Here is a 21145-nt window from a genome sequence, read left to right as displayed (position 1 = left end):
ATTAAAACTGATTAAACTTAACTTAAACTAAAATATATATATATATATATATATATATATATATATATATATATATATATATATATATATATATATATATGAATACGCAAAACAATACTATAATACATGAAGATAAATAATTTAAAAGTACCACATTGTGGGTATGAGACAGGGTCTTACGTCACGTGTGTAGATAGCCGCTGTTTACCAAGAACAGAGACAACTGGGGGTGGAGTTGAAACGGTGGCACAGGCGCGCAGGATTTATTAATACAAACAGAAATGGAAGTAAAGGTGGTCATGTGACGTTACCAGCCATGGTAATGCACAGAGGACACACACAGCAAGCTGTACAAAAGGCAAAATAAAACACAGTACAAAAACTACAAATAAAGGGTGCCCCAGAGGGCGAGCGCTAGCCTTAAAACGAGGTGTCCCACTCCAGGAACCGGCTACACTACGTAACCCTCGCTATACATCACATGGGATCACAATCCCCTAACTAACCTACTCATGAGCCGGTATTCATACAACGACTCGTGCTGCTTCATACGGCCTTGGCTGGGCATTCTTCACAAGCACCGCTTGCAGTCTCAGGTGGCGTAGCTGTCGTTCCTGCAGAACGGACTCTCTCCCGAGTATATGCCGCTCCCCTCTGGCATGGCGTTACAGTCGCCCCGAACCATCTCCCGCGGATGCTTTTGAACTGACGGACACTCTGTCAAGACCCGCCCATCTGCTGATTGAGGTCCAGCACAGCCAATCACCTGCTGCCCTTCCCCTCAACCAAGCCTAGCAGGCAGCAAGTCTCAATCGAGCACCCGTCTGTAAAACAATAACTCAATTAAACAAATCAACTCCGAAACGACACACAATAAACCCATTTCCCCATACAAATTATATCCACACTAAATACACACGTGCAGGGCAATCGCCCTGCTACAGGGTACTATTGTAGGCAGTTAATATTCTTAAAAGCAATAACCGTGTTTTATTATAATGTATAAACCCATTTTCAATGTTGCTCTCTGAAAACGATAGCAGATCTACGCATTACAACAAACCAAAAATAGACCACAATCCATTCAATTTAAAGTTCATAAATCAAGGTTGTTCAACTTGAGTGAATGACTTAATACTGAGAATCCCTTCTTAGATGGTATTTATTAAGCATGCAATCAAAACTACGTTTGGAAATCAAACAAGACATTTACACATTTAATATCATGTTAAAAGCATTACAATAAGAACCAAGGTTTTAAACAACAATTTGCCAATGAAATATTAGTACATGTTCACACTACAAAAAGGCATCACACAAAACCATATTGATATTTAAGAGTATTGTTACCGAGGCAGGAAGGCAGTCTAGTTTCAGTGCAGTTACAGTACCTTGTGTTTTCTCAGTGTCAGGGCCTCTGATCTGGATGGAGTAACGCTGAGAGCTGAAAGCTGAGGATCTCCAGGCACAATCTTGTAGATTTTTTGAATCTGAGAGAACGCTTTGTAATGTTTACAGCCAACTTTTATAGCTTTCAGAGGGATTTTAACATTTTATGTGGCTAGTTTTACCCTGGATTGGACTTCCAATCTGGGTTATTCATTGTCATAATTTAGAAAAGGGAAACTTTTAAGCATACATAACATTTGCAAAATCATTCTGATTTTATTCTGAATTCCCATTATTTTTACCATAACAAATTACATTTCTTTAGACATCACATATGTTGGGATGCGACTGGTTAGACATCGCAAACAGTTTCACTTTACTTAGGGTTTTTCTACCTGCGTTATTCTGTGCTTGTTAGGCGATTTAAGAATAAAAAACGATTGCATCTTGTACTTGTAGTGGTTTTAAATCAAGATGATGTGGAATTGTTTCAAATCTCTTGTTTCCTGTTTAAGCTGATTTAAACTGTTTTTTTTTTTTTCTTTTGCTGTGCGTGTATCCACTGCATTTAAATTTCAAAGAGAGGGGCTTGATTAACCCTTTTGTTTCATTAGTGACTGGCATATTCAAAGTGTTAGATACAGATCTCTGTCGCCAGGCAAAGCCAGGCTTATTGGCTCCATCTCTGCATGGGGTAAACCTTGTCGGTCAAAGGAATGGATAGATTTATAGTGGATTTGCTAAATATGCCATATTGCATTAGATTTCTGTCAAATAATATCTATGACATTTGCAATAAATATGTGATGACAAGTTCTATATGATGTGCAACATAATATCAAAAAGAAACTAAGGATATTTAAGTGTGAACAGATTAATTACTCTAGGGGTGCATTGTTATACAATTATTTAATGCTTACTCTGCATACAATGCCAAAAACATGCAATATCTTTATCACGACTGTTTTATAGTGTATTTTGTTATTTGGTACTCACTATAAATGCTCTTTAATTAATACATAATCCTTATTCTCTACTTGAATCATTGGTAGAGACAGTCCAACTCTGCTGTAAAATATGCACAAAAAATGAGGACATTTGAAGTAGATATCTGCGGAGTGTTCTGTGGAGCATCTTGTGTGTTTAGTGTTTGTGTTAATAATGGCTTATAAAAATGTAACTCAAGTAAACATAATCATATTAAACAATGTATGGGTTAAGTGCTTCCGATTTAATATAGCAAGCATTTGTGTCAGTAAAATCTTTAGAAACTGTCAAACAAAAACATCACAATCATATGAGACTCCTTATTGAGCCACATTTTCAAAGCCTGAACTCCAGTCTTTAATGAACTCCTACTTTTTGAAGGAGACAGAACATCTGCTAATTTAACAAAACTAGAACCGAACAAGTAAGTTATATATTTCAGGTCACTTAAGCAGTCTGTTTATGTTAATTATGATGAAGATGTAGCTGCACAATATGGTGAATCTGTGGAAGACTGTGAATTTCACGTGAGCCTGCAAATCCAGTGATTTCCAAGGAATTCTGTTATCGATAGATCTGGACTGCCTCTAATCATCAGGAATGAAGCTAAATTCTCAAGAGCAAGTCTTCTAACACCTTTGAGTTCTCTCCAGAAGACAGGCCAAGCTCCTCTTCCAGGACTTGCCTTTGAAAATCCTGCGGAAGTTGAAAACATTACAATTAGAATACAGGGGTTTTCAGATTTCTGTTAAAACTCAGTTCAATTCCTTCAAGTTAAACGAGCATGTAAACCCAGTTAGATGTACTTTTCATTTCCAAGGAGGTCCCTGCAAGACATCAGAGAGACAGCACACAATGATGCTCATTGCAAAACATCCTAAAATAACATCCATACAAAAACAAATACAATTACAATGGAGATTTAGTTGGGGGAGCACAGGTTTGTGTCCTGGCTTTGCGAAGTCAGCGTTCTTTGCTGGGGATGAGGGAGTGTCGCATTGGCTCTGGTGCTCCCGTGGGTTAGGGAGGCAAAACCGGAAGGGACTGTTTCTCCTTATCGCGCTACAGCGGACCCTACCAGCCAGGCGCCTAGTGAGCTAAGAGCGGACAACTGCAGGGCTGGCCGGTAGCTCTCAAGTTCCTGAGTGCAGAAGAGGAAGTTGGCTCGGTCGTGGGATCAGAGGATGCCCACTGAACCTTCAGTTCTCCTGAGCTGTGTGAGGAATTGCTGTGGTGAGGGGAAGAAAATCAGGGGTAAAAGACAGCAAAACAGCAGACAGCTATTGAAGTGGCCAATAGACATTACCTCCTGGGGCTCTGACTTGACTAGACTGTGGTGCTTCTCACAAAGCAAGCTGGACCAGCCCATGATTGCTCATTTGAAGACAGGCAGGAGAGTTATTTGACAAACCACTTGCATCTGAGCTTGCGTTTCTCAACCTGCTGAATTTGGTGCATTTGACAGCTGCCAGATGAAAATACTGATCTGCAAATGAAATCTCATGTTCTCAAGGTCTAGTTCAACAGGAGTTCACTCTTAGGACAATTTACCTGAATCTGATAGGAAGAGACAACCTGGAATGTTAGGATGTTCCCAGAATTATGGCGTAAATATACATTAGTGATAGATGGTTCTGGTAAGAATTTCTCTTGACTTGCATTTCTGTTTTTAGTGTAATTTCGAGTTTACAAAAGTATATTTGAATAATTCATTGTTTTGGGATTTGCAGTACGCAGTCTGGGATTAGGGTAAAATGCTAGCCACAAAATGTGAAACTATTTTCTCAGCATAGTAAAAACATCTGGTGTTCATTTGGTCCTGGGCCTCTTATATTTTGCTTGCAGCATGCGATTCATATCAGTGTGTCTTTATAGGCAAGGCACTGTGATTCATATGCACACTGCATATCCAGAATAGTAGATGACTATAGAGGAAACCTCATGAATGCTCATTGAGTAGGTATGCCATGAATGAGGATGCCAATGAATGGGCTGTTTATCCTCATGAGTGGAAAACCACTGCACTCCATGGACGTTCATTGGAGTTTATATAACAAGTACACTGCAAGAAAAAGAAAGCCTGTTTAACCCTAAACAGTGGTAACACTTTACATTTTGTGTCTTTTATTACTGTGTATTTACACAGTGGTTGCACAGTGCATAAGGCAAAGGGCTGCACCACAACGTATTAACCCCACTCATGTTTTGCCAGTGCTATGTATGGTTCCACAATAAACAGGTTTTCTTTCAAACTTGGGTGTCTGTTAATTATGTCAAGTTTCTGTTTAAGCAGTATACTCCATAAATGCACATGGTGTTTATTGGTTATTCAGCCTAAATATGCTCTAAAACACTTCTAGGGCTCAGGTACACTCCGCTTAAGGACTCGAGGTGATAGTCTGTTATCTAGGCTATTAGTTGGTGCTGCATAGCGGCACAGCTGTGTGGTGAATGTAATTTTTTTCCACAACAGCAGTGCGGACTCCCATGAAAGATTACCTAAGCTGTTGGTTCCCAAGTTTCCAAAAAGCTTCTCTATCCTTAAAGAATACAGGGACCTGACTGTCTGAGCCTGTTTTAATATTTAGCCGCGGCTAACCAGAACAGTATCTATTTCACAAGAGTAGAGCTTGTTAAAGTCATGATGGCCATCACATTTGGTTAAACATATGCCGCTAGTTATCATAGTTCAGTCAGAAAACGAATGCCATAGATTATTTATTAAAATATACAATAGGCAACATTAAACATATTTTACACTAAGTTTTTTGGCCTTTTGGACTTCCCTTTCGAGATACCTCTGCCCATAAATTAGCTTGCAGATCAGTGGAGAGGCTGATTGTAGGGAAGCCATAGGCAGGGGGGCAGGATAACTGCCCTCCCCATTAGACGAAGCCAAAAAGCAGGTGCAGGCTGGTGCACAGCAGGGACGTAATGGATTGAGGTGAGCTATAAATCCCTTCCTTGCTGATCTTTGGACATATTCTTTATCAAAAGAAAATAAGATACTCTCTATTCGATTGACGATTTGGACTGGTATTGGAAGCGCCTATAATATGCTTGATGTAAGGTAAAAGTTCCCTGCCAGAACCACTGTTTTGCTTAATTGAAACCTTGTCTATTGTCTGGCTAAAAGGTTTCATGAACAATTGTCTGTAGAATAGAGAAGTCAAGCTGGTTCAGTTACGAGTACAAAAAAATGTTTGTTTGGGTGATACCTAAATATGTATAAAAAAAATACACAGGCTTTCAAGACCCCAAAAGTCTTCAGGGGAGAAGAGACTTTTGTGGTCTAGGAAGGCAGTGTATTTTATTTACATATTCAGCTGATCTATTAAAAAAGTTGTGACGATTATGCGATTATGTTTTGAGTGCTGTACCTTTTAAGACAGTGTCTGGTGCGAAAGACTAGACGGTCACACGAGATTCTAATGAGATCGGACTAGAGGGAGAGAGTATTCAGTGTAAATGGAGGATGTGTTGTGTTGCTCGGTACCTCCTTTATGTTATGGATGTAGAGACAGTAGGTGTATAGGATTGATATTACTACAAAAAAGGAACGAGTTATGTAGAACTCATGAGATATAATAAAAGTCTTAAGTTGAATTCCCTGAAACGCTGCGTGTCCGTGTGTTGGGGCCTCTCATTGAACCTGCACCCGAACCTCCCACTGATGGACGACCGCCAAGGACCCCTCGCAGCAACCCCCCAGCAGCGATTCATCACAAGATATCCCCAAAAACCCTTTAATTATTATTATTATTTATTTCTTAGCAGACGCCCTTATCCAGGGCGACTTACAATTGTTACAAGATATCACATTATACATTATTTCACATTATTTTTACATACAATTACCCATTTAAACAGTTGGGTTTTTACTGGAGTAATCTAGGTAAAGTACCTTGCTCAAGGGTACAACAGCAGTGTCCCTCACTGGGGATTGAACCCACGACCCTCTGGTCAGGAGTCCAGAGCCCTAACCACTACTCCACACTGCTGAACACAAGTTAAAACTCATTTTAGCATGACACACTTAACTCAAACATGCATGTTCTATTTCCACTCTCCAGCCTTGAATTCATCCCTGTATCAGGGACAGCATACTATCACTGGTTTCTCAGACGCATGCGTGTGTCTGCAGGAGAGAGACAGACACTCCACCTGTGACACTCTGCCACTGTGTTTGTTTACAGGGAATCGGAGCTGGGGATTCGTCGGCTGCATTTGTTTACAGGGGATTGGCCTGCTGTGGTTCTTTGACCTGACACGCCCCCGTGTGGAGAGCCAGGACATCTTTCATTGTCAATGCTGATACACACGTCACCTCATATCATTGTCAATGCTGATACACACGTCACCTCATATCATTTCCTTACCCGAAACTGCTTTAGCCGGTCTGCTCTCTCTCTGAGGGCTCTCTCCTGTGCAGCTGCCCTTGTAGCTGCCTGGTTTCTCCACTGCTCCTGTTTCTCCTGTGATAGCGTATACACACTCAATACAAACTATTTGACATATTAACCAGCACGACGAGTCCCTGCTCAATTAGTGAATTTACAATTAAACATTCCTTCTGGCTACGCAACTAGACTGCACTAAACATAGTAAGAAAAGCTCCACAAATTATGTGAGAAAAACAATGTAAGACTCCCATGTTTACAAATAATGTTAAGATGAGGGTCTATGCCAAAACACCATGCTGTACTTTGATAGCTTACTGTACACTGATATTACTGCATATTCAGCACAAGCTTACACGTTTATTGTGCACAAAACACATAAACTACAGCGGACTGTAAATAATGAAAACTATTTAGATTCTATTACAAGCGTGCTAGTCTACTGGAATGGTGTTTTATTAAAGAAAGAAAAAAATTCGAAATGGTTGCATTTTAGAGATTTATTTTAAACCATATATAAATATAATATTGTAAAAAATATAGATTTGCGAGTGAATCAATATATTTAATTAGCAAACCAGTAAGAATTTACTTAGGATACAGCAGGATGACTGGATTGCAGAGATATGAACCCTGTGTACACTCGTTACGGATAATTATTTATGCTCACTACTCGGCACACCCCTACAAGGGTAATTTTCAAGCATGAATGCCCTTCTGTCAGTGTTCTTATGAGACCATTTTTTTGAACTATTATTAATGGCAAAATGTCAATGATAAATTACAAGTGTAATGACTAATTAATGATAATAATTTTATCTGTATACTTCGGTTTATTTATTTATTTTCATTTTTATAGCGCTTTTTATAGGGGTATCTCAAAGCACTGTACAAAACACAGCAAAGAGAATGATACATTAAGATAAAACCATACATTAATATAACATAACAGATATACTGTACATCTACCACTGTCAGATCATAAGACATATTAATAATAGTGAAGAATAATAGTGTAAAATAAATACATATAAGTATAGGTGCCAATATAGCCATACATATATACACTTTTACATAATAGTACTACTAATAATAAAAAAGTATGATAAAATGCAATGATGCAATAATAGCACAATAAAAGCAGCAATTAAGTTACAAAGGCCAATTTATAATAATACATTTTCAGTCTTGATTTCAAAACTGTAACGGTATCTGCTTCCCTGACAAATACAGGTAGAGCATTCCATAATTTTGGCGCTCTACAGGAAAAAGCCCTGCCTCCCGTATTGCTTTTGTTGACCCTAGGAACAACAAGCAGCCTTGTGTCATGTGATCTCAGAGAGCGGCTAGGATGGTATGGGATCAGCAACTCCTGCAGATAAACAGGTGCTAGACCATTAAGGGCCTTATATGTTAGCATCAGTCTTAAAATCAATTCCATATTCCACAGGGAGCCAATGTAAAAATTCTAAGTCAGGGGTAACATGGTCACTTTTCTTGGTTTTAGTCAGAATTTTAGCAGCTGTGTTCTGAATAAGCTGTAAGCGGGATAACATCCTTTATAACACATCTATAGATGCATTGTTAATTGCTTGTATTTGATGCCTAAATGGAAGTGTTACCCAGTTATGGTAGGTTGCATCTACCATGACGATTGCTCAACTCAAAACCTGATTGCAGTAAAGCGGTACTGACAGAATTACCTTCTGCATCTCTTCCAGTTCTCTTTGTCTTTCTTTTTCTCTGCGCTCCCTTTGGTGCCTTCTCTGGACCTGAGTAAAGGTTACAAAGGTAGATCCCTGAATATTAATGATAACAACGTGTAAGAATCACCTGCTTGGGGTCTGTTTGTGAAGCGGGGCACTAAGCTGCGTTTCCACTGACGCAAACCCCATTCTCTATCAGCACTGTGGTGTTCCAGTGACTGCCCTCCACTCCCTCATGCATGAATTAACACTTCTCTCAATCCCCTGGTGGGCGAGTAAAAGGGTATGAATGCATGCCTTATACATGTGATCAACATCATTTACAAGTAATTAAATCCACATGAATTAGCAGGACTGAATTAAAAAGGTATTACTTCAGGTCGTGCATAAGATATCCAGTGTAATAATAATATAGTTATAAAATATATTTATAAAGTGTTTGTGCTTTTACAGTCATCAGTTCTTGTACCCGTTCCTCGTGCCGTTCCTCCAGTTCCTTCTGAACCTGCTGGATTTCATCTGACAACACTTGCCGTCTCTCATCCAAGCTTCTCAAGAAGGCGTAGTCCTCTTCTTTGCACATAGCTCTCATTGCCTAAGCAGAATGAAGAGCAACAGTATTTAAATTCCTTTTCCATCTCCGTTTACCTCTTGGATGGAAACCAATGAAAGAAAAACTTTCTTTTAAACCTCAGAGTATGGGTCTCTGCCTTGGTGACTGTCACCTTTAAATGCCATGCTAGTCTTCACTTGTCGTCACTAATCGTCACTTGCTCTTTAACTTTTAAACCCTCCTCACTTGCAGAGTAAAAATGTATTGGTAATCATATGAGAGAAACCGTGTTGGTAATGTTAAACCAGTTTGTTGAAAGTGACTCGGGCATAAGTAGAGTTGCTAAGGTAACTTAGGTTCAGAATGATTGGAGAGATAAAGCATGTGTAAGAATGTATGGGAAAAATATGGGAAAAAAACAATCACAGTATCCTTTAAAAAAAGAGTAGTTAAGGGTTGGTTGCACCTGAGTGGAGTAACAGCTGAATAACAAATTATGTGGTTTCTGAGCCTACTAGAGTATAAATACCAGGCATAGAGATGACACTGACAGAGAAGCTTTTCAATACCTCTAGATCAGGGGTTCTCTAACTTTTTCAGTCTGGGACCCCCCTTTTTCTGAGGGTGAACAACTCGCGACCCCCATTTTCCATGCAAGTAAAATCTAAACATACACAACTATATTTTTAAACACATTTATGATTTCAAAACATTCAAATCTCACACTTTAAAGGTGCATTGGCAATCAAAGACTAATTTAGTAATCTACACATTTTAAGCAAAACATTCAAATGCAAAAACACAAAATATCCTTCTTTTTCAGTGTGATGGGTGCGCCTGCTTTTTTCAATAAAGGACTTCCAGATGAGGCAGATCACCTTCAACATTGAGACGGTTACGGTATTTGCTTTTGATTGCAACCAGATTCGAAAATGCTGACTCGCAAAAGTATGTTGATGCAAAAGGCACACGCACTTGCATGGCTTAGCATACTAGTATTCCATGCGCAGAGATAACCAAACATCACAAAGTAATTGTTATGGAAAAGTGAGCTTCAGGGTATTATCGCATGATAAAGGCTGCATTTTTAACAGCAACTTCTTCAAATGAGTTTCTTATCCAAAGGCTACCTGTTGCTGTAACTTGAGGAAAATAACGCAGCAGTTTTGTAGGATAATGTCCTTTGTCTTCAACTCACAGAATTAATATTCTCTCATGAAATCTGCCATCAGAGAGAAGGTTTAAAAACTGCCATCCTGCACACGTGAAATTAAGCTTTTGAATGGATGCTTCGATCTTGTAATTCATAAAAAGAAGGTTCGCAGTTCATCCCTGTAGACTTTTGTTGTGTTCACTGAGCTGGTCAAACACATCCGCGAGATAAGAAAGCATTGCAAGCCACTGTGAATCTTGGAGCTTCACGGTATATTGAACAAGTCCAAGTAGCATTGTGTGCACTGAATTTGAGTCACCAGACCACTGTTCTTTCCAGTCATAGCTCTGGCACTGTCAGTACATACACCAATACACCGCTCCCAGTCCAGCCCAGCTTCGTTAACTGTCATGAATGCTTTCCACAGTAGCTGGACCTCAAAGTGGACGACAAAACAATACTCCTGCAAGGATCCATCACAAAAGCATCTTACAAAAGCTAAAAGCTGCACAGCCCCTGACACATCAGTCAATTCATCGAGTTGGATAGCAAAAAAGTCACTGTTTTTCACTTTCATGTAAAACTGTTCACGAACATCAGCAGACATTTCACGAATGCGCTGTGCAACCAAATTGTTTAAAAGGGGTATAACTTTTAATTTACTTGCAGAATCAGGTCAACATAAGCTATAAGTGATTCAGCAATGGTGTGGGGCTTACCGCTTTTTGCTGTCCTTAAAGCCACCATGTAGGACACATGGAGAGCTTTGGTATTCACCCTGCTTGCTTGAAAATTTACATCCTGCTGTTTTTTCAGATTCGCTAACTTCTGAGAAAAAAAACAGTTGGTTTGTCCTTCAGGGAAGGATGCTTGGTTTCTAAATGACAGTGCATTTGTGAAGGCTTCATACTTTCATGAGCAATTATTTCATCAAGAACACACTGCGATGTGGTTTAGTCACGGATCCAGTATATGTAAACCTCAGCTCAATATGTTTTTCGTCACATTCCTCACTGGCTGTCTTAGAAGCAGGCTTTTTCAAAAACCGATCCATATAAAACCTAACTCCAGATGTAAAAATGAAACCCCTTCCCAGGTACCAGATTTTGAAAATAATAATAATAATGTTTTCAAACCTGCAATTGCAATAAAATGTTAACATATGATGAATAAAACACAAATAAATGACCTAAACTGTGTTTTTCGTTAACCCTTTATGCTGCTGTGTACTACATACCCATGTTCAAACTAGTTTTTTTTATTTTATTTTTTGTTTGAACAATGAAAACAAAAATGCTAGTAATAATGCTGATTATGATTTCCATTACACGAGAGTAGATGTTAAAACTTCATGCTGATTTGAACTAATAATAAAACAAAAAATACTAACATCCATGATCTTTAAAATTCTACAATAGGCTAAGATTTTTTTTTTTCAGTACTTAGAAAATGTTGTGGTCTACTACTGCCTGTAGAATTATGGAGTCCCAGTCCTTTCTATTATGGTAATCAGCCAGGTTTGAAGATGGGATGATGATGGGCATGTGAGTATCGTCAATCGCTCCTGCACACTGAGGAAACCCTTTTCTGCCAAACCTTTGCACAGTCTGCTGAAGCCTTATTCCCATAGGTAGTGATATGCATTTCCTAAACAAAATATCTTTAATTGCTTTGCAAACTGCTTGCACCAGTTTGCAAAGTCGATTCCCCAATTTCAGAACATGTTTACGATAGTTCTATATTCTGTTGAGGTTGCAAACCACCACAAAACAGCTGCCAATCGTCGCCTGTAGTCCATAGGCTTCCTCCAATTTGTGGATTGCTTCTCGAGAGCAGGACGAAGGTATGTCGCCAAATTTTCAATGTTTTCCCAACGCATTCTAAAATTCCATAGCCACTCTGCATATGTAGGAACTGTTTGAAACCAGTAAGTGTGGCCATGGGGACGTTCTTTCTGCCAAATCAATCAGTCACTTGAGCATCCGTACATTACAGAGCTGGAAGCCATCAACAGAACTGCTGTCTCCTCCAGAAATTGCGATATCTCATCTCTTTCAAACGCCCTTCTTCGATTGATCTGCTCTGTAGATTCTCTCTGCATGTCTACTAATCTTTTCATCACACGCCTATTGTGATATTCAGCAAATATACTGAAAAGTATCACGCATATTAGGACAGTTATCAAAGCAGCCATGACTGTTTTACCACTACTACCTTTTTGTTTGTGCCTGGGTCTGCTTAAAAGGGGCTACGAACCTTAAAATGAAGCAAAATCTTTCGCAAGGGGCTATCCTGTGTGTTATGCAAATGGTGGCCATGACCATATATCTGAGCAGTAACGTATGAGTGGGTGGGTAAACTTTTCAACTTTAAGTGAATTCTTACCTTCATGTTCTGTAGTAGAGGTCTGCAAAACCCAATTCGAACCTGACCCAAACATATGCTACTGAAACTAAGTATCTTCCGTGTAGAGTATTCCTGATTTCCAGTTAAAACATAAAGAAATAAAGAAAAAATCACGCTCAATGAATCATATCTCATTTACTTCCTTTGCTAATCCAACACTGCATGATTTAAAAGAAGACAATAACAGGCTTCTTCAAAACTGTGTTACCATAAACAGCCACACATTCAGATGCTCTTGCAAATTCACATAATGATTTTGGACAAAAGAAGTCATGTATGACTGACTTGGCCCAGCTACAGGACATATCTATCCCTTTTCAGTGTGCTGCTGCAGAAATGAATTTCCCATCTGTTTGCTGTCATATTTCAGTAATATTTTGCAAGGTTTGCATTGTACAAAGCCACATGGACTTTATTACTGCTGAATACAACAATGTCGTAGTTTTTCCAAACAGTGGATTTAGACGCACCCTTTCCAGCAACGGAACGTTTCCCTGCTACACATTCTCCTGTTGATATATATTTTTTCTTTACTCAAGCAGCCTCAATATTTTTAAGGAAGAGAATCTCTCCTTCGTACAAGTTTTTGGTTAAGTGACGTGCACGCTAGAAGTCCTTGCCACTTTCCACGCAAGATTTTTTTTAGACAGGCAAAAAAGGAGGCAGGAAGTGAGTTTTAGGAAGCACTTGCACACAGAGAACCTACACCCGACCCGAACCCCACATTTATTGTCGGGTCCCGTTGGACTCGGGTCGGGTAGCAAGGCTCTATTCTGTAGTGTATAAAAACTCAGATTCAATTACAAAGGTAGGACAGCAATGATAGCGGGCTGAACAGTCACTCCGCATCTAAGACTTAACGAATTACCAGTGAATTAGAGGTGAACCCCTAGAGGAATGGTCCTTCCAGATCACTTTATCAAGTCCAAAGCAGTCCTGACCACCGTGCTTATGTTACACCCAATTGAAAGTGTTGCGGCAGGTCCATCTATCTCAGTTACTCCTGGTATCTCACCTTTGACATCGGAATCCCTTTGAATCTTTCTGTGTGGTCCATTGTGTCCGTTCCTAAATAAAGAAATAAAAACAGTTTTTGAAGCAACAGTAATGAAATGGGACCACAGTGGTAGCCAAAACCAGCTATTCTCCTGTTGTGAGACTGTCGCAGTGCAATAACGCAGAAATGCCTCGGATTTGCAATCCTGTTTTTTTCTTACCACCATTGAATCAGCTGCACTTCATTATTCCTGCCACCAGGTGGCAAAAGAGAGCAGAAAATTCATTACACAAAACAGCAAGGGAGTGCTGTGGATTTAAAGACTAAGCTTTAACCCTTTGCGGTCCATTTATTCAGCGCTTCTCAGGCACGTCAGGTCCAATTTATTTTCACACGCACAGTTTATTTTACACACTCTGTTTAAAAGTATTGTTTTCCACAGTAAAACAGGTTTAAAAGGCACTGCATATCAACAGGACACTCAGTAGTGCATCTCCAGCCCCTTGTTCACTGTATTTTTCACATACTTCTTCATAGTAGTGCATACCGATAAATCATCTCCTGATCACTCGTTTTATCACCAATAATGCGATCCAAGAAACTGACTAATGAGAAGCAAATATACGCATTAATTTAAATGACATGAATCAGAAGCAACTACTGTACATATACTGTACAACTACTGTATAATTTAAAACTCCAGTGATTCTATAAAAACAGATCGAGTATATTAATACCGGTATCTGGTTTTGTTTAGTTTTTTAACTTCTAAAATGTTTTAATAAATGTTACCGTAATCACGGCCGTGTGTATTTTCTGAGGGGCACACAGATATTTTACAGTGGTATAGCCACCATACACACAAACATGTAGCTGCAGCGTCGGTTCAGGGCAAATTATCAACACATTTTAAGCAAATGTAATCAAGTGCTGACAGACAGCTGCAACTGGAAAATGTAGAGGACAGGGGGAGATTGAGGCTGTGAAAAGGTAAGCTTAAATTATTGAGAAAAAAGGAATTGGGAGGGAAAAAATGATATGCATTTAAAAAAAAAACTACAACGTTAAATCGAATTATTGATTTAATTGTAATCGATACCATGAGAACGCCAGTATGACTTTGTCAACACAGAAAACGTTGAAATAATATTTATGAAACCTAATTACACAGTCAGGTCTATTTTCTTCTGTAGCTATACGGCGAAAACAGAAATGTCAGATATCGCTAAACACAAACTAATATTGTACAAAGTACTGTTACAGCTACTTTTAAATGCATTGTTGCTTAATGTTTTCTAAAATGTTAAATGATCTCTGTTTCAATCTATGTTTAGTTCCTTAATTTTTCAAAAGTGGGATCAAGTTCTGATCCTGCTCAAAAGCAAGATCAGGTTTGAGCTCAGATTTGAGCTCAGATTGAGCACTGATCCGTTTAGTACAACACAACTAGGATCAAGATCAACATCTGAGCCCGGATCCGGGATCGGACCCCTTTAGTACAACCGGTCCCAGGGGTCTGACTTAGCAGTTTCCGTGCATGAAAACGGTATATAAATATATATTTAAAAAAAAAAAAAAAAAATGTTGCTTTGTTTATGAGTCAGCGACAACATTATCAGTTCAGCAATATTTCTCTTTTATCTTAGCATTTATCTAGTTACATCTTGGAAATGGATTCTGTAATGAATATGGCCTTCTTAAATAAACTAGCAATCTGTTTAATGAAATAATACATGATTTTGAATAACGCTGCCGTACAAAACAGAAACAAATGCCTTTCTGTTTATTTTTTATATTTTCTTCGCAATGAAGTATTGCTGACTCGTAAGAATTTCTGTGCAGGAGGATCCCTCCTCAATATCCTACCCCAGGTCACCAAGAATATTTCTTCCTAGGTCTCATTGCATGTGTGAGACCATGCCCCGGAGCCACAGTGTGTATGTGAAAGACCTGATTATTCCTTCTTTCCATGACCTCAAGCAGGAGCTTTACTAGAAAGCATGCCTACCCTATGTCTAATTATTACACTCAGCGTAGAACATTTTAAATATGCACAGTGAACTCTAACACTCATGTGGTAAGATGGCCACAGCTGGCAATGCGTATTTTGAAACACAAAGCGACACCAAAAAAACATTTCAACAGTTCCTCTTATTTACCCAGGGGATCATCTGTACCTGATCTGGTACCTTTTTGTCTGATATTGTACAGTTTCCAAATGATGAAACTGTATTTAAAAAATAACTCTATATACATACAATGTACAATAAAAAAAATATAAAAACTGCTTTCCTGTTCTATGAACTGAACGACAAAACTGTACCTTACCGATATTTTTTTGGATGTGATGTTTATATTAAGAAAATGACTAGCGAAATATCATCATCATCATCATCATCATCATCATCATCATCACCAATTCGTAGTAAACAATGTAAAAATCTTCGGCTGCATGAAGCAACATTTTCAAAACTATAGATTTTTTTTTTTTAAGCTCGGTCGCTTACGAATTTAAAAAAGGCCATCGCATTGTATTTATTAATACAACATCACTTGAGCAAACTGTTGCACAATATATCTAAGTGCAGAATTATATCAGAAAATAGTTGCACATTAAGCACATTGTAACTCTGCATAATAACGTTGTAACTATGTGTAAACACACTTGTATTTACTATGTAACTACTATGTAAACACACAGTAATTAGAGACACTTCATGTAAAGTGTCACCCTATTTCTTTTATAATTACTCTCCTGTTTGCGTCACATAAGATTACAGCGCAGCAATGCTCTCTCACTTTAAATACAATAAAATCTCTTTCTAGAGCAAGTTTTATTTGTGGCAAACCCCTTATAAACGTTTACCATGGTATGTTTGCACTGTATTTGTGCAGTTTTCCCCCATGCTTTTCCCATGGTTATACTCTGCATGTACCATAGCTTACCCTGGTTTGCCATGTTGATTAATATGCTTTACCATAGCTCTCTGTGTTTTACTAGTGTTAGCAGATATCCTGGGAAAACAACGAAGATTGTCCCACTTTTCAGCCTTCATATTTTTTGTCCCGGTCAGAAACAGTAAAATTGTTAAATCGTCCTGGTTTTGCTGTTTTGTATTCACTTTTTTTATAAGTACAAATCTGTAGCAGCGTGCTCAGCAAGTTGACAGCGCAGTCATTTATTATACAAAAATACAGTAAATAAACATATGGGTTACTTGTTTAATAATTCTGATTATGTGTTTAATAATTAATATTCTGCTTAACTTTCTGGACCATGGCTAGTTTTGGTTTTTTTGGAAGTGCCACTTGATTAACACAGCCATTTTCATAACTGATTTTATATATATTTATATATATATATATATATATAGAGAGAGAGAGAGAGAGAGAGAGAGAGAGAGACACACACACAATGTTTAATTATGATTGTGTTATTATATAATTATTTTGACTGCTTCTGTTGCTACAGCTTCAATGAATTGAAGAAAAAAAAATGTCCTGGTTTTTCACTCTGGAAATCTGATAACCCTTTCAAAATCTTAAATGCTTTACCGTGCTTTCACTGTGCTTTATTACACTGCTCTATGTTTTTACCATGGGGCACTTTTATGAGAGTTAGTTTAGTTTTTTAAAATGCTTTACCATCCCTCTCTGTGCTTTACAATGCTTCCCTATGCTTTACCATGCCTCTCTGTGCTTTACAATGCTTCCCTATGCTTTACCATGCCTCTCTGTGCTTTACAATGCTTCCATATGATTTACCATACCTCTCTGTGCTTTTCAATGCTTCCCTATGTTTTACCATGCCTCTCTGTGCTTTACAATGCTTCCGTATGCTTTACCATACCTCTCTGTGCTTTACAATGCTTCTCTATGCTTTACCATACCTCTCTGTGCTTTACAATGCTTCCATATGCTTTACCATACCTCTCTGTGCTTTACAATGCTTCCCTATGCTTTACCAGACCTCTCTGTGCTTTACAATGCTTCCCTATGCTTTACCATACCTCTCTGTGCTTTACAATGCTTGCCTATGATTCACGGTGCTCTATTACACTTTGCTATGCTTTTACCATGGGTTTGGAAGGGACAAGCCCTGATCCTAAGAAGGGCTTGACTTTATAATTGAGTTTATAACAATAATAATAATAATAATAATAATAATAATAATAATAATAATAATAATAATAATAACAACACTACACAATGCACTCATTATACAAGTTGAATTGGACTCACCTGTAGCAAGCTGTTGGAGATCCAGTGGCTTTGAGGCTGCCAGTAGTTCTGGAGGTTGAGCTCATTAGTTTATCAGTGGCTTGACCATGACAGTAAACACGGCAGCTATTTCAACGGCTCCCTGCTGAAAGTGACACCCTGCTTATAATAAAAATGACGCCACGCCTAATTTGATCAATGATTGTGTGCATTGCATGTGGTCTGCGAGTGTGCCCTGTACTGTAACACAATGTGCAGGGTCAGCGCCAAGCAAAGAGCTGGCTCAGCTATCGCTGTAGTGTAATTATTGCGTTATTCCCTTCTCTCTAAAAACTGCCACCTAATAGATCCTATAAATAGGGGGAGTTTAGTGGGTATGAACATCGTCTAACAGTGTGTTTCAGTAAAACTGTGGCTTTAAAAAATGTAAATAAAAAAATTGTTGCCCAGATAATTGATCTTGTGATCACGACATACCCATCCTTGTTTACTTTTTATTTTCGTTTGACACTAAGTCACTGTAGAGTCCAGAAGTTATCCTATCGTGGTGAGTGAACGTTCAAGTTTTCTGTGTAGGTAGCAGGTGCAATGCATAGTGAAGATAGTGTGCTAAACCAATATATTAGCTGAATTCAGATCATTTCTCTACTTAGATCAAGATCCGCATTGGCTGGGCTAGTGGTGCTGTGGTAAATAAAAAAAGTGGGTAAACCGCTGTTTGGTGGAGTTGAACAGATAGATTGAACAGATAAACATGAACAGATGCATTGTTATTAGCCCTCAGCCAACCAGAGTTCCCCATTGTAGATGTCATTTAAAAACAACACATAATCCGGCCACACACCCAGTATTTTTTTGTGTGCATACCAGCACCTTTTTCAAACCACTTTAACACTGCAGTGCTGATCAATAACTGCTGCTGGATAAAGGCGTTGGGTAACTATATTATTATTATTATTATGCATAGTAAATAATATGTGAGAAAAGTATATTATTATAATAATTAAAAAAACACAAAATAAAACAAATGGCTGAATATAAAATATATTTATCTCAGCATCCCCTTTTTTGACAAATATTGTTTTTCATAAATTTCTCAATAGGCCTATTGTGATTGTATTCATGTGTGATACCCTGGTATTTTCTGTCTCTGTACTCTCTCTCCATGCTCACTGTTATAAGGTTTTTGTACCTATTGGTCTAAATTTAAGGTGGCCTTAAATAAGACGACCTTACTTTTTGAAGAGAAATTAAAAATAGATTTGATGTACAGTAGACCAAAGGATTTATAGGGGGAACTGTATTAAGCAGATAAGATAAAAAAAATAAATAAAAAAAATAACTTACCATTAGCGGGTGGTCTATTTTTTTAAATAGTTTTTTTTGATCCAGTAAAGTTGTTTGTAAAACTAATGTGATATCTTGTAATAATTGTAAGTCGCACTGGATAAGGGCATCTGCTAAGAAATAAATAACTAAAAATAGATAAAAGTATTTTACTGTAAGTCAATAAAGTATATACCAGGGGCTCCCGAATGGCGCATCCAGTAAAGGCGCTCCTCGTGGAGTGCAGGATGTGCCCTATAATCTGGACGTCGCAAGTCCAGGCTATTCCTTTGCCGACCGAGGATGGGAGCTTCCAGGGTGCGGCGCTCAATTGGCCGAGCGCCGCCCAGGGGGAGGGAGGGTAAGGTCGGCCAGGGTGTCCTCGGCTCACCGCGCACCAGCGACCCCTGTAGTCTGGCCGGTTGCCTGCGGGCTTGCCTGTAAGCTGCCCGAGAGCTGTGTTGTCCTCCGACGCTGTAGTTCTTGGGTGCTGCATGGTGAGTCCGCAGTGTGAAAAAAAAGCGGTCGGCTGACGGCACACGCTTCGGAGGACAGCGTGTGTTTGTCTTCGCCCTCCCGAGTCAGCGCAGGGGTGGTAGCGGTGAGCTAAGCCTAAAAATAATTGGCCATTCCAAATTGGGGAGAAAATAATAAAAAATAATTGGCAACGACTAAATTAAAAAATAATAATAATAATAAAATTAAAAATAAAGTATATAACTTCAAATTATGTATATGCTTTGTGACTGCTGTGTATTTAACGTGCATGATTTTCTAAGAGTAAAATGCATTTTTGTTTAGGTTACTTAAGGACTTATGGTAACTATGGGGATACTTTGTGGTAATTATAGGGGTACTTTGTGGTGACTTTGTGGTAATTTGCGGTACTTTGTGGTAATTTGCGGTACTTTGTGGTAATTAGTAGGACCCGTGCAGAACACTCACATACACTCAAACGAACACGCAGGCCAGTGGCCACAACCCCTGCTCACGCCACAGTTCTGACTGAGAGACCTCTCAGCTGTCAGCAACACAGCACAACACACGCTCACCGTTAAAATATCTTGTCTTTAACCCAGGATTTGCACATCACAGGATAGTAGAAGTGAGTAAACTCTGTATCCTTTATATGAGAAGTGGGTAAACGCTGTTTACCTGCATATACCCTCCACTACACCACTGGGCTGGGCAGTACAGCAAGATCTCTCAACTCTTGTTGCGTAATCCGTAATATACAAAACTCTGCACAAAGATATTGGTAACACTTTCAAATAATGGCCGCAGATTCATAATGAATCCCGTCTGAATCCCACAGGAATACCACCTGAATATCTTCTGCACATCCTCTGAGTTCTGAAGTCATTCATTTTGAATGCAGCCCTGTTAATTCATGTGGATTTAATCACCAGTATTCGTTCCATGTTTCCATGAATTAACACTTCTCACAATCCCCTGGTGGGTGAGTAAGAGGATATGGATTAACATGATGTATGCCCATACATGTCATCAACATAATTTGTTACAAAGGAAATAATCCTGTGGTATTCAGCTGGAATTTATTATAAATATTCGGCCATTATTTTAAAGTGTTACAAAGACCTAAAGATGTTTACATCCACATAATAAACTGTGGTCTTTCTGTAAGATAAAAACAACCCCAGCAGAACACATTGTATTATGCGGGTGTGAACATCTTAGAGAAATATCTTGGTAACACTTTAACATAAATGCTTGCTCATTTGTTTCACACGTGTAGCCCAGATGTATTTCTCTTTGTCTACACAATTTCTGAAGAACATCTCGTTTGAAAGCCATATCATTTGTTGGTTCTTTTGTTTCTTCAGAAGCATTTCTTTGGAGAAACTTTTGGGACGTAAAGTAGTACATAAGGACCAGCTATGGATTTCAGTATTATGGTTGTTTCTCTTCATAAAAAATAAAAATAAAAAAAAGGTTTTAAATTGAGGTGAAAGCAAGCAACCCCCTCTTCCACCCAGTCCAATCCCA

The 21145-nt window shown here is 38.6% G+C and overlaps 1 protein-coding gene across 2 annotated transcripts; it reads right to left on the bottom strand.

Moving 5' to 3' along the window:
* Positions 1-343: 343 nt before the first annotated feature.
* LOC131737504 (trichohyalin) lies at positions 344-17931 on the bottom strand. 2 transcript variants are annotated; one of them, XM_059026860.1, is made up of 6 exons: positions 17834-17931; positions 13610-13662; positions 8934-9077; positions 8480-8548; positions 6756-6851; positions 344-3072 (listed from the first exon to the last, which is right to left on the bottom strand). In XM_059026860.1, the coding sequence occupies exons 2-6, from the start codon at positions 13649-13651 to the stop codon at positions 2983-2985; spliced, it is 441 nt and encodes a 146-aa protein (XP_058882843.1). In that variant the 5' UTR covers positions 13652-13662; positions 17834-17931; the 3' UTR covers positions 344-2982. The 2 variants fall into 2 exon arrangements, with proteins under 2 accessions (XP_058882843.1, XP_058882845.1); XM_059026862.1 differs by having other exon boundaries at positions 347-3072; positions 8952-9077.
* Positions 17932-21145: the final 3214 nt, after the last annotated feature.

Source organism: Acipenser ruthenus, chromosome 7, assembly GCF_902713425.1.
Source record: "Acipenser ruthenus chromosome 7, fAciRut3.2 maternal haplotype, whole genome shotgun sequence".
Classification (NCBI taxonomy): Eukaryota; Metazoa; Chordata; class Actinopteri; order Acipenseriformes; family Acipenseridae; genus Acipenser; species Acipenser ruthenus.
This window is presented reverse-complemented; position numbering and strand designations above follow the sequence as displayed.

Excerpts from the sequence above, each read along its gene's own strand:
- LOC131737504 (XM_059026860.1), bottom strand. The coding sequence starts at position 13,651 with ATGGACCACACAGAAAGATTCAAAGGGATTCCGATGTCAAAG. Across the intron at positions 8,549-8,933 it reads GGGTACAAGAACTGATGACT|GTCCAGAGAAGGCACCAAAG; the intron begins GTAAAAGCACAA and ends ACCTTTACTCAG. Across the intron at positions 6,852-8,479 it reads AACTGGAAGAGATGCAGAAG|GAGAAACAGGAGCAGTGGAG; the intron begins GTAATTCTGTCA and ends ACGCTATCACAG.